The 13,931-nt window shown below is 51.4% G+C and overlaps 1 protein-coding gene across 1 annotated transcript in view; it reads right to left on the minus strand.

The window, feature by feature from the left end:
- Window positions 1–1,714: 1,714 nt before the first annotated feature.
- The window catches only part of GALNT15 (polypeptide N-acetylgalactosaminyltransferase 15), a 17,957-nt gene continuing 5,740 nt past the window's right edge, over window positions 1,715–13,931 (minus strand). Inside the window, exons 2-10 of the mRNA XM_004692296.2 lie at window positions 12,387–12,553; window positions 11,710–11,914; window positions 9,361–9,528; window positions 9,022–9,139; window positions 7,669–7,863; window positions 5,339–5,470; window positions 4,845–4,949; window positions 3,798–3,941; window positions 1,715–2,806 (exon numbers count right to left, since the gene is read on the minus strand). Coding sequence (XP_004692353.1) covers window positions 2,660–2,806; window positions 3,798–3,941; window positions 4,845–4,949; window positions 5,339–5,470; window positions 7,669–7,863; window positions 9,022–9,139; window positions 9,361–9,528; window positions 11,710–11,914; window positions 12,387–12,553 — 1,381 coding nt within the window. The 3' untranslated portion in view covers window positions 1,715–2,659. The remainder of the gene's footprint in view (window positions 2,807–3,797; window positions 3,942–4,844; window positions 4,950–5,338; window positions 5,471–7,668; window positions 7,864–9,021; window positions 9,140–9,360; window positions 9,529–11,709; window positions 11,915–12,386; window positions 12,554–13,931) is intronic.

Genomic DNA, 13,931 nt, shown 5'->3' on the forward strand with positions numbered 1-13,931 from the left:
CAGAGACAGTTTACGTTTTTCAAGCTCAGCCTTTTTTGGTAATTTTTTTCTCTGTTCCACAATGACAGAGTTGAGTAATTATGACAGTGGGGCCTGCGAAGCCAGAAATATTTCCTGTACTTTATAGAAAAAGTTTGCTAGGCCATAGCCCAAAATATTTTTACAAAATGACCTGACCTAAGCGAGTCCATGCTGGATGGTACTGTGTGGGGTGTAGCTGGAATGTGTGTTGATTCTTCCCTAGATCTGCGACATCCGATTCTGTCTGTGCTAGGTCCACTGGCCACTACCAGCTGCGGTGGCCTCTCTTTTCGCCAGTCAGCTCCAGAGGAGCTCAGTTCTGTCCCTTGATTCCTGGGCCCTTACCCAGCAGACAAGTAAGGAAGTCTTCACTTTTCTCCAGTGTTTGAAAGTATGGAAGTCTTGGCTAAAAGTTGGGAGGTGGAGGGGTGAAGGAGATAAAGTAGGCAGCTTGCTGTTGAGGACTAGACAGAAAATCTTCCCAAAACTTGCAACTGTCCTGTTTCTCTGCTTTTAAATTGAGCATTAAGGATAAATCAGAGCTAAGCCCATAGAGAGGGAATTTGAACACTTGGTTACACTATGAGAAGGATGGATTTCTTTGAGAACAAAGTAGAGGCATCTGTTTTGTTTAAATTAAAGGTCTGTAAATACCAGCCAGGGATTGGTTTGACAGCCACTTCTGTAATATACTAATAAATCATGGGGATGGTTAAGGAAACAAGAAACACCACATTCTTGCTTTGTTCAACCAATTAAGCAATAAGCCATCTGGGTCCTTTTGTTAATTACTGTCAAACACAACTTATACAATTGAATTCAGCCTTTTATTTAATTATATTAATTTATTCCAGCAACTTCAAATACCCATAATGCCAATAAGAAAGTTCATTTAAAAAAAAAACTTGTATAATTTTTATTTTTTTAAATTTTTCAACCATTGATTAAGTTCTACAAGGTTTCCATCTGAGAATTTTTTAGTTTCATCTCAACCTCAGGATGTTAGGGGAGTGTGTTTTAAATATAGACAAGTCTGAAAGAAGAAGATGGCTAAGATCTCCTCTCTGAAGAATGATGTCTATCTACATCAGCTCTGTCAAACAGAACTGTTTGCAGTGATGGAATTTTCTCTGTGTTCTCAGTTCAGTAGCCACTGAGAACTTGAAATATGGCCAGTGCAAATGAGGGGCTGAATTTTAAAATGTATTTAATTTTAACGAATTTACATTTCAGTAGCCACCGGTGGTCAATGGCCACCATGTTAGAGTAAGGCTAGAGTGAATTCTGAGGAAGGGGCATGTGTGCATGTATGAGGCAATTGTCATGCAGTGGAATGCATAGTGATGATGGGTGGCCTTGGGAACCCACTTCCAACCTGCTTTTTCTCAGTTGAAACACACTGTGTTCTGGGACAGCATCTTTGAGGAGAGATTATCTAAGCAGACTCGTGGAGAGTGAATTCATTCTGGAGCAGAAATGGGCACTCAGCAGCTCCCATGGTTGGACTGGGCAGGTGGGTCACAGCCAGCAGAGGGAGCTCTTGGCTAGCCTTGACTCTGCGCTTGGGGGTTTCCAGAGTTGGAAATGTTCAATCTGTGGGCACATTTGGGGGTACTGGATAGATCCTCTGGGCTCAGAGATGGCCCTGTCAGCACTCACAGACATTAACACCAACTTTGCTTCTTCTCATAAGAATTTTGGTTCGATTTCCCCTCGGAGGTTTGCCTTTGTGAAAAGGTTGCTATTTCTGATCTAGTCAATGCAGACACTTGTTAACAGGGCTTCGAGAGAGTTTCTCGATTGTCTACGTTTTTTCATGGGAAGGTTAAGTCTGAGCACACCCTTCCAACACCAAAAACCAAAGAGAAATATATTACATCAAAATCTGGTTATGTTTAACCAAGCTAGAGAAGGGGTAGGGCAGGGTGAATGGAGGTAGAAAGTTCTGAGGAAATTCTCATGAACATGAAAATGTCTCATTCCAGATCTGTTGACTCTTCCAGCTGCAAGGCTGAGCAGCAGAATTGGGCCAGTGTTCAATTCTATCTTCTCTTTAACCACAGTCCTCTTTCAGTAGCTTTCTTTCCTTCTTCTGAGATATAACTCAACCAGTCAATATGATATTTGCCCTAATAAGCCTAAGCCAATATTTCTGGAATGTCAGGTCTTTAAGACCCTCTTTATAGCTTAGTCTTCACGGTTGGTTGCAGATAATTCAAAGTAGGGCCATTTGAAATACTTGGATTGCTTAGATCCATGTATCCTGGAGGTGCTACCAGAGAAAGCCCAGGCCTCATTCCTTAGTCAGGTAAGAAGCAATTACTACATGCTCACTGGAGGAAACAGAAAAAAACAAAGAATCTTCTATACTATTTCATCACTTGTTAATGATGAAAACAACAAGCCAGTGAATCCATCTTTTTTCCATTTTCCATTTTAAAAACAGCCAGCAGTCAGCAAAATAAGTTGTTGAAAGGAAAAACTGTCTGTATTTGCTCATGGAGCTTTCTTCTTTACTATGACCAGAAACACAAACACAAAAGGGTCTGTTTGCTTAGTGGAATATTCATGCTCTTTTAGTTCCCTTGGGATGCAACGGTGGTGCCCAAATCCACTTTTTCTTCTGATAAGACTGCAGTCATCGCTCATCCACAGTGTTGACTTGGTCAAATTGCCATAGCTGGCTAGCTTTTCCATCACACGGGCGCAAATACAAATCTTTATTGTTTTCCTGCACAATAGCTTCCATGCATTTCCCAGAAATAATGTGGACAATCATTCCATTCTGAAAAGAGAGAAGAAAATGGGAGTGGGGTAGGATGGAAGAAGTCAATTCCATGTAGTGAGTCAACAAAAAAGGATACCCCAAGATTTGTGCTAATTATTAAGAAAATAATAGGGTGATGTGAAATGGTAAGAAACTAGTGTTTTGACTAATACAGTAAAAGGAATTTAGGTAGTCCAGAAGTTTAAGTATCATTCAGAACCTTGAGGGTATTAATCCAGTGATCCTTTATTATAGATATGTAATTGTGCCATTTCTGGCTGGTAGAATGCCAGTGTACAGAATACATTCCATCTTTTACTATATTGGTGACATTCATTGTTCTCACTGGTATAAGTTTCTGCTTTCAAAGGAATTTAACTTAATCTCTGCCCTCCATTAAACCTGCAATTTAGTAATGCTGCCGCTAGATTGCAATAGAGAGTCAAACCTCAAGGATTCAGAGAAGGCCAAAGTCAGACAAGTTTGCACAACTAGAGCTGCTTCCTACTCAAAATCCACCACTTAGTATAGTGTCAAAACCTAACAGGTTAATATTGAATTTAGCCATCTGCTCCTAAAGAAACATTTGATTTCTTTATGTCAAGACAGACAATCTTATTTATATCTGTTTCTGAATCTCCATTGGTGGTGGAGGGGTCTTCATATTGCTCCTAAAACTCCAGACCAATGTGGTCAACTGCTTTGTAACAAGTTCCCTGGTGCTACTTGTAACCTGAGCTAATAAACTTCAGAACGAGACTTTCTCCTCTGCCACCATCAAGGTAAGAGCTTTTCGGAGAAGTGCCAAATACTACATTTCAAGAAGTCAGTGACCCCATTTTGCTGCTGATCTGCTTGCAACCACTCCCTGAGGCCTTCGTGCTGAGCTGCTTGGTTCAATAGCAGGCTCAGGACCGGCTGACTTCACTTAGTGCCGTGTGCTTGGAATGTGCTTGCACGATGTGTTTGACCTCTTGGAAGAGCCTAGGAGGCATCACCAAACACTTACCCCCAGAAAGTCCCAGTGCTGCTGATGGACGGCGGGGCCTTCCTTGGTGCAGTTCTGAAGAATCACCTGCTCTTGTTGGACATCGAAGCACAGGCCCTGTGTGCCACCAAAGTGGATCTGCTTCCTGCCAGCATGCTCCAGGTGCTGCAACAGAGGAAGACGTTCTGAACGAGGCCAGGGCCCCGTAACTAGAGCCAATGACTGTCTGTGTGTGAGCCATCCTCTAGCAAATGGAGCAGATGTCATCTGAGGCCATCAGGCCTGTCTACACCAAATTCAGCCTGTCTCCCCACTACACACACACATGGACTCACAAAGAGACAGATACACATTAGACATACATACATGCACAGACACACATAGACACAGATATACACAGACACAGGTTTGGGGAACAATGCCAGTGGGGTGCCATTGCCTCCTCAGTGCTTCTGTGCCTGCAGCCCCCACTTGAGGAACCTATGTTCCCCATCTCTTGTTCTAATGACTAATGACCTCCAGCTGGTCCAGATGCTTCAAAATGGTGTCTGAACAGATTTTCTTTGACCTCTGAATATAGTCTTTCCATTTAAACAGGGAGCTTTTCCATACATTTTGAATTTCCAGGGTTTCTTAAAAAATTTTTGGATGGTCTAATACAAAATCTTCTACCAGAGAAAATATGATTGAGGTGGGGGTGCAGTTGCCCTTTGAGATGGGGCATCAGCTTCTCCGTCACAGCTGCTCCCTCCTGGGGCTCATTTCCCTCATCTGCCTGATCCCGTAGACGTCTGAGTTGCACCCCTGGGCTAGCTACTGTCTAGCCTCATTTTCCCCACCTGTCAGATGAAAGCATTGGTCTCACAGCCTTGCCATTTCCCTGGCTCTAAGACACATGTTCCCTGCCAGTGGTCTGGGTCTGTGCCTGTCGTGGGGCGGGGAGGGCCGAGCAGGGGGGTCACCCAGTGGGGATCTCTGACAGTCAAGGGACGGGGGGGGGGTCACTAAAGGGAGATGCCCCCAGAGGGACGCGGCCCTGGGAAGGCCCCGATAACTCTGACCACCTACCTGTTGCCACCGGCTGTCACTACAGGGAGCCAGCTCCATGGCGCAGCCCAGAGGGGCCCCATCCGCCCGGCAGTCAGCGCAGAAGCCCAGTCCAGTGTTGTGGAGCTGAAAGTGGAGATGCACACAGGACTGAGACCCACCCTCCACCCTGGGGCTCCCTCTGCTAGGTCCTGGTCCTCTCCTTTCCTCTCTAGAGTGGCCCCAGGTTCAGGCTTGCAAGATGAGTGCCGCAGTCAAGCTGAATCCAGTGGCCCTGAGGAACCCCCTCCCCTCCCCACCCCACTCCACCCCACCCCACCGCACCCCACCCAGAAGCAGGTCCTGCTCATCCTGGTCTTGTCAACACAGCGCCTCCCTCAAAGCGAACACGGAAGCCTCTGAGGCCCGGCTGAGCTTGGGCCAGATGGTCAAGGTCATGGAAGAACATCCAAACCTAGAGTGCCCATCTTGGGGCGCTGTCCACCCCACCGCCGCCTCCCTGGGCCACGCCTTGCCTTTCCAGAGAACCTGGGCCTGCGTTCAGACGGGTACAGCTCAGGGTAGACGTTGGCCAGAAACCAGTGGAATGTCCGGCAGCCCAGTCTCCTCTGCAGCTGCCGGCGCTCTGTGCAGTCTGGCTGCGCGGCCTGGGGAAGAAGACACACGTGAGCTGGAGCAAGGCTGCTTGGCAGCAGGCTCCTCGCACCTGTGGCCTTGGGGACTAAGGCCACTGGAGCTGAAGGATCAGGACAGAATAAGGGGACCACAGTGCTTAGGCTACTGAGGAGGGCCTGGGAGGAGAGGAAGTCACGTGTTGGGCGAAGAGGGCTGGAGCAGAGCCCTGTGGACCCGGCAGCGTGACAGACGTCACTCCCTTCCCAGAGACCCCATTCGGCCTCTGAAGACCACACTATCTGTGCCCCGGTGACTTTCATACTGAAGTCAGCAAGATGGGACCGTGCAAGCAGGTGGGACCAGTTCTAGTTATATCCTCACTTTTCTTTAGCAACTCGCTCTCTCACGGGGCCTCAGTTTTCCATTTAATAGAATAGAAGGTTTGGATGAACACAGCACTTAAAATGTTTCCCCATCAGCAGCTGGACGAGTGAACAGACTTCGTAAAAGCAAACCAGTCGGGCCCATAAGCAGCCAGCAAGGCCACCACTGCCCAGTTCTGCAGTGACCTGGAGCCCAGAGGCCGGGCACAGGCACCAGAGCCGCGCAGACAATGGCGGCGAGAAGCCTGAAACTCCGTAAATTATTCACACGTTGCTGCGCTCAGGCTGACTCTTCTCTGAGAGTTCCTTTAAATGCCGCCTCCACAAGCAAAGAGCAAATTCTAAAGTCACAACCCGAGAGAGAGAGATGTGTTGGCCAAAAGAAAGCCCAGAGATTGAAAATGCGTCGCCTGAATTCTAGACCTTCCACCGCTGAATGGATTGAGTCTGAACGCTGAGCCTAGCCCTCAAGGGCTGCCCAGACCCTCCTCTGCTTGTGTGAGCGGCGCCCACGTGGCCACAGGACAGGCAAACACCCCGTGTGGAAGGGAGTGGTGATGGTGAGCTCCCGCCAGGGCTCTTTCTGCGCCACGTGCTCCTCCGTGAGCTTCGGGTAGAGCCGCTGGTGCACGGAGCCAGCCCGGCAGGAAAGCTTATCACCTGTGGACGGAGACGCCGACTCCCGAGGGGCTTTCACGGTCATGCAGCAGCAAGCCGGCAGGGAAGCCCACAGTCTTGTTCTGGGAGTCCACAGCTCCCCTGTGAGACCCTCCAGCTTCCAGAAGGGTGTCTGGAGTTGACCACGTCCGTCCACCTCCCGGACGCACAAGGAGACTGAAGAGCAGAGGTGGCCGCTGTGTTAGGCGGCGCTCTGGTGAGAACTTCCATTTCAGAGCCCTCCTTGGAGCGGGAGGGAGGCCGGAGGGAGGCCGCCATTACTCCCGGCTGGGGAAGGGAGTCAGCACCGCCCTGTGCCTTGAGCTAGGGCCTGGGGCTTGTTCAGACCTCAGGATTTCCCTGCGCAATGCTGAGGCTCTGTGGGGCTTGTTCCCGGAGCCCCAGCCTCGAAGGAGCTGGGGGTGAGTCATCTAGGTTCTGAGACCTCATCCAAGCTGGTAGAGTTTCTGGAAAGTTGACTGGAAAATCAAGAAGCAGGTGGCAAATCCCAGAGGACTGGGGGTTGGGAGGTGGGAAGGAAGACACACTGGGGTTCCTCCACTGGGAATTCCTGCCTCAGGGAACTGCCCCTTATGGCACAGAGGGGGCTTGGTTAAGAGGCCCAGTCCTGCGGTGAGACCACTCCCGCCAGCAGCTGGCTGGTCAGGGGTTGCGACTGTCGTGGGCCCTGACACCTGGCCTCTGGGCCCCCTTCCCAGCACCCTACACATTAGCCTGCACCCTTGACTCACCGGATATAACAAGTACGTTCTGCTCTATAAGCACTGAGCTGAGTATCAGCTGATCTGTTGAAAAGCCACTCTGAGGACATTTGATGAGCTGTTTTAAATTTTCATTTCCCCGAGGCTTTTTTGGGATCCTTCATGTTTATTTTTATAGCTGTATTTGTCTCATGTCTTAGGTCATTTCACAGCCTGGAGCACTTGACCTGGGTTGAAAGGACTTGGAGACCGGCAATGCCCACCCCACAACGAAGGATCACATCCAGAGATGTCACCCCACAGACATCCGGGGGTCCCAGGCCTAGGCTGGACATGTGTCTGTGGAGCCTGCCAGGTAGAGGAGCCATTGAGGGGGAAACTCACAGGACACTGGAGCTGGAGGCCCCTCCAGCTGGTGGCCCTTGGAGGGGGGGAGTGGGGGTCAAAGGCCACGGGCTGGCCCCTTACCTTGCTCAGGGAGAAGGCCTCCGGGCTGTGCCTGTAGAAGGTGTCCTTGAAGGAGCCCAGCCAGGTCTCGGCAAGGCGAACCTTGTTCCGCAGGGCGGCCTCCTGGTCAGGGCTGGAGGGGGCGTCCTGGCTGCGGTAGAGGTGCCCCACCCGCGAGCAGGGGAGGATTTCCACAGAGCCTCCGCAGAGCCAGGCCTGCCGAGAGAGGAGACAGGGAGCACCTCTGGGAGTGCAGGCTTCCAGCGAGGCCCCGGAGGTGGAGGTGCGTGCTGGGGAAGTGAGCACAGCAGGGTGAAGTAGTCCCCAGGGTGAAGTAGAGGTCCAGGGCTGGGGTTCTGGGCAGGGGAGTGGCAGGTGGGGAGAAGATGGCCAGTGTGCTGGGATAGAAGTGGGAGGGTGAGGGGGTCACTCCATGCATACTCCAGTGTGCCCCCCAACACACACACAGGTTTAGCACGTCTAGAACTGTGGCCCTGTAGGGCAACACCCCTATGTCTTTAAGCAGCAGCACCCTTGGGGGAATGGTGGTCCTCAGGGGGGGAGTGGGGACGGGTCAGAGAATTTCTAGAAGTTCAAGAATTCTGCTGTTCCTATGCCTCCCTGCTGTTGCTGCAGGAGGGCCCTCCTGGCCTCCCCGAACTCGTCCACCTCCTTCCGAATGCCCGAAATTCATCTCCCAGGAGCCCTTTCACTCTGCCCTTAAGGGATAAAGATGAAACGGTGATGGGAAACACACTGACACTGAGGTTCCCAAAGAGTGTGCCAGGGTTCCCCAGGGGCCCTGATCATTTAAATGTTCAAGAGAAACCATGACACCTTGCAAACTGCATGCTCAGGGGAACTGATGGTTTCAACATGTGATCCCTGTATGTCTGGTGATAGACGTTGCTGTGGGATTGGGTTTTCCGAGGTGGTTGTGATGCCAAGGCAAGTGTCACAGTAAAACCAACAGGCAGTGAGGGTGGTGATGTCTGAGGACTTCAGTTTGAGAGGTTCTGTGCTGCGCAATCACTGCTGTGTGTGTTTGGCTCAAACCAGCCAGGACACAGAACCATTTAGTCTTGGTTTTGGCCAGGGGAGCTGTAAAAATGACTGAGATGCTAAGGGTGCTGTGAACTGAGAATGTACCAGAACCTCTGCTCTTAGTTTCTGGGGATGGGCATCCTGCCTTGTCCTATACATCGGGTAGTGAAGCCCCAGAGGAAGGCTGGGGGTGAAATCAAGGTGCGCCCCAAGGAAGGGGAAGAAAAGGGCTGGGAGAGCTGCACCCCTCTTGTTATCATCTGAGTCCTGAAGCACTGGCTGCCCCAGAGCTGCAGAGCCCACTGGGTCCCCCTGTGGTCCAGGACATACCTTGAGAGACAGCTCCAGGTTTTCTGCACCCTGGAGTGACATAAGGGGGTCATACGCGCCCGTGTTTTGGAAGTAATGCCGGTCAATGGCCACTGTCCCACCAGGCACCACGGGGCTCCTGGAGAGAGAAGACACTTCAGGGCCAGCCTATAGGGGAAGTGCTTTTTGGGGGGTGAGGCATGTGGGAAGAGTATTGTTACCTCCAATTTAGTAATGAGGAAACTGAGATACAGATTATTCAACCTGTTAGGAAACCAATGGAGCCAGCAGGCAGCCTGGATTGTCCATGGGGTATTCAGAAAAAGCAAAGGAAAAGCTGGTTTTGTGATGGGGTCTCACCGGATGGGGCTGGTGGGGGACTGCCGGGCTTTCCTCTCAGTCTCTGGCAAAGGCTCCCAGCGGAAGTCCAACTTCCAGTCCAACACCCCACGCTGCAGGTCCGTGGTGGGGTCGTACCGGAACGTCTTCCAGTCAATCACATCAATGACTGGAGACACCACCCGGCTCCTGGAGAGAATTGTGCAGTCAACAAGGGACACCCACCATCCACCTGTTGGGGGTAGAGACGAAATCCATACAAGCCTGCCCAGTATGGCAGCCTCCTGTGGTTATCAGCTCCCACGGTAGGGTCTTCTGAACTGGGGTAAGTGAGTAGAAAACAAGCTGAATTTAGAAGGCTCAGATGAGGGCCTCCCTGGTGGTGCAAGGGCTTAAAGCTCAGCACTACAAAGCTAGCTGCAATTATTGCAGCATGAGTTCGATCCCCTACCAGGGAGCTGACCTACATGACACGGCAGGCCTCTCCTGTCTCGCCCGCTGCTCCCCTCAGCAGTGTGGATTTCAGTACATTTGCCTATTCTGCATCCCACTCTGTCTCTGGTGAATCCACTCACCCCCTGCACCTCTGGCCTGTGCACCATTCTTACATATGTAAGAAAATAAAGCCTCAAAAAAAAAGAAGTTTAGATGACAAAAAGAAAAATCGCAGTTATTTTTATATTAATTACTGGTCAACATGAAAATATCTTGGACCTACGGGGGTGAGGGGGGTGTTGCTAAAACATTATTAAAATTAATTTTATCTTTAAAAATTGTAATGTACCCATTTCAGGGGGGTCTCCACCTTGCCGTATCATTCAGGTCTTGTTCCTCCCTGCTTCGTGAAATGTGACTGGCTTGACAAATCAGAACTGTCAAGCCCCGGAAGTGTCCCTGTTTTGTGCGGCTGGTGCCGACCAGCCTGCCCTGTGTTGGTGCAGCTGGGATGTGGCCTCGGAGACAGTTTTAGGAAATCTGTTCACTAAGCAGATGACCACACAATGTCGCTGCTCTCCCCTTAGCTGTTTCTGACCTGTCATGACTATTCTAAAATCGGGGCCATGGAATGGATCAGGCCTGAACTCAGGGTGGCAGGAAGGTCCCCAAGAAGGGTGGGTCCTGGGGGGGAGCTGTGTTTCCACTCCCTTCCATTTCCGCCTCTGTTTCATCCATCTCGGGGGCAGTTGGGGCTGGCACAGGGCCAGGCTGCATGGAGAGGGCCAGCCTGCCCCTGGGATTCAATTATCTGCTCTAATCTGTGACCTTAAGTGACTGCTGTTGGCAGGAGAAATCCTGGGTTTATATTTAGAGCAAGGATCTTGATAGACTTTTCCTGCCCTTTTCACCTCATTGCCTCTGGAAGGAAAGGGGAAAAACAAGTCCTGGACTTCATAGTTTGGGACATGGTGTACTGACCTTTTCGGGAAAATAAAAGTGAGGAGGAAAGGAGGGCACCTACTCCCTCACCCAGGTCTCCGCCCGCTGTGGAATGAACTGAGCAGATGGCATGGAATTGGCTGCAGGAAAAGCATTTTGTGGAATTTCATAATCAGCAGCCAGGAAGCCAGGTGGCTGCATTCTGAAGAATCCCATCAAGGGTGTGTCATGTTAGCAGTCACAGCCGGCACTGAGGGTATTGTGCTCAGCACCCACACGATTAGCTTATCCTTGGCTGGAGGTGGGCGGGGGGAGTGCTTCTGAGGAAGGTGCGCTTTGCTTTTCATTAGAAACGGAGGGCTTGAAATCCGTCAGATTTCTGTCTATCTGGCTGAAGTTCAGAGGCATGTGTAAAACTAACTTCTCATCACTGGCTTATTCCTAATTCCTAATTCCCAGCACCATCTTTTCCTTTGGAAATCTCCTTTCCTTTCTATTTTAGCCTGATACATAATTAATCATGAGCCTTGTGGAGTACATTGTGGGGAAAAGAAAGAATGGGTGATTGAGGACTGAAACGAAAGGTGTTTTCTGTGTAGGTTTTTATTCTCCTGGATCATTGTAGCTGTTTAACAGGGCTAAATTAGCGAGTGACTGCAGCCTGCTGCCTCAAAAACCCAAGCAGTTTTAGGTTGTGTTTCCTTTGTACAGAAGTGCCTGGCGTTCTTGGAATTCACTCAAAGCTACATAGTAAAGCTACCCACTGGATTGGGAAGGCCCTAGAAGTGTCTGTTAGCTGCAGCATTCTCTGGATGTAAATTGAGTTTTAACTCTCAGGCGATAAGGGTGATCCTCTCATGCATTTCGCATTTCTGAGCACACAGGTCAAGTGTTTGGGTTTTAAAGACAAACAGAAGCAAATGAGTTGTCAAACATGACTCAGCTACAGAGTGTGTCTGCATGCTGGGGGGGGGGGGCGGGGGGGGGACTTACCTGTCACCAGCTATTCTGCTGAGGAGGGGCTCCAGCCAGCCCGGGTGGCACTCGCAGTGGGAGTCCATGAAAACCAGCACGTCCCCCGTGGCCCTGGCGGCCCCCAACATCCGGGCCCCCACAGCACCCAGCCTCTTGTTGCTCCTCAGCAGCTTCACACCCTCCAGCCTGGCCACGTATTCGCTGAGCGCAGACTTGAGTTGTCCTGGAACAGAAGGGGGGTGGTCAGTGCGGACACAGAGGCCGCCTGGGGATGACCACCATGAGACTGTGGCCGCAGTTCTCTCTCGGGAGCGCTGCTGAGGACAAGGCGCCCGAGAGCCCAGAATTGAGGTATGTCAGTGGCTAAGATGAAAGTTGCTCCCTGTGTTTGGGATGGGTCCAGATTCTCTCCAGTAAAAACTAGGAGGGATGGCATCAGGAGCTGGCGTGGCGAGTACTGCTGACCTCTGAATGCAGCGGCGAGGTCAAGGCAGGCACTGTTGGGCCGTCACCCCGCTGTCCCCTCCCGGGCTTCCTGCCTGACTGCTCAGGCCTCTTCGCTGCTTGCTCTGGCATCCTTACCTAAAGCTCTCCTTCTGGGAGACTTGCCTAAAGCGGGGCCCAGCCTCAGCCTGGAAGCCCCTCCCCCTCCATGTCAACCCCACCCAAAGGATCCTGGGGGAGCTGGCAGCCACCTTGTTCGCTGAGGTCATCCACCAGGATGATCTCCTTCAGGAAGGCCCTGGGTGCCGTGTCCAGGACGCTGTGCACTGTCCTCAGGAGGGTGGACCAGGCCTCGTTGTGGAAACAGAGGATGACGCTGGCCGTGGGCAGGCTGTCCTCGGGCCGCTGCTGCAGACACCTGCAGAAGGAGAACCAGGAGCCATGGGGAAGAGAAGGCCCAAGGAACTCTGCCCATCCCGTCTCCACTCAGGGCCCTGGGCGGGGGCTGCTCCCCCCAGGGAGCTCTCCTCCCACTTAATTTCCAGACACAGAGAGCCTGTCTCAGCCCCCCAGAATCCATCCACTGCGTCCCCCCCTCAAACCCCAGAGCTTGTTTGCGCTTCTCAGCTTCTGCCTCTGGCACAGTTCGCATGGTAGGCTGGGCTGAGCTGTAAGGTGGGGTGAATGACCACGTGGCCCCCCTCACGGAACAGCTGTAAGACAAGTGTGGGATGAGTAGCCCAGACGATGCCTGTGCTAACTAAGTGTTACTGTTATTACCACAGAAGGGAGGAGGGACATTTGTGAGGGACAACAACGTGTCAGACCCTGAGCTGGTCTCTCCCACCTGGGACTCCATGTCAGCTCAATAGCCAGTTGTGGGCTGGGCTGCTGTCTCCCCACTTGGCAGATGAGGAAACTGATGCCCAGAGAGGAGGCCACACAGGCCACCCTGTCAGGAAGTGGCAGTGTTGGCTGGCTGGTCCTCAAAGCCTTCGGGTCCTGTCTGCTTCACATTTCTGGCTGCACACCAGGGTGCAGGGCATTACCTCTCCAGGTGAAAAAGGTGTCCTGTGTGTGCCGCCTGTTGGGTTTGTAGAGAGTTCTGAGCGAGTCCTCAGATGAATTATAGCAAGTCAGATATGTGGAGCTGTGTGGAGCTCACAGCTGTTCACAAGAGGCATTTCCAAAGTGTGTCCTTCTAGGTTGTAGTTATTAAAACCATGTCCCTTGTCAGAGGGGCACTTGTCATTGAACAGGGGTCTTCTCAAGGACCCCAGATCTCCAACACTGCAGTCATCTGTGATAGTGACCAAGGTGGCCTTGCCTGAGAAAACGCCTCAGAAAGTGTGTCCCCAGGGTCTCCCTGGTAGTGCAACAGGTTAAGTCTCAGCACTGTGAAGCTGTCTGCAGCCACTGCAGCACGAATTTGATCCCCAACCAGGGAACTGACACACATGGCCGTGGCAGACCTCTCCTGACCTGCATGTTGCTCCCCTCAGCAACAGTTCTGCTCCCCACTCTGTCTCTGCTGAATCCTCTCACCCCCCCACCTCTGGCCTACAGCCCACTTCTTATATGCATAAATAAATAAACCTTAAAAAAATTAAAAAGTGTGTCCCCCATGTGGCAGAAGCTGGACATCACTGTGCCTAGAGGAACCCCAACAAGGCACCACAGCCTCCGCGAAGGCTGTGGAGGTGGATGGAGGCCTGGTGCGTACCAGGGGCAGAAGGACAGCTGTTCTGCAGGGTATTTTCCCTTATCTTGGTATCACGGGATATCGATATTTTTTT

The sequence above is a fragment of the Condylura cristata genome, unplaced genomic scaffold, assembly GCF_000260355.1.
Source record: "Condylura cristata isolate star-nosed mole 26May11 unplaced genomic scaffold, ConCri1.0 scaffold00033, whole genome shotgun sequence".
Classification (NCBI taxonomy): Eukaryota; Metazoa; Chordata; class Mammalia; order Eulipotyphla; family Talpidae; genus Condylura; species Condylura cristata.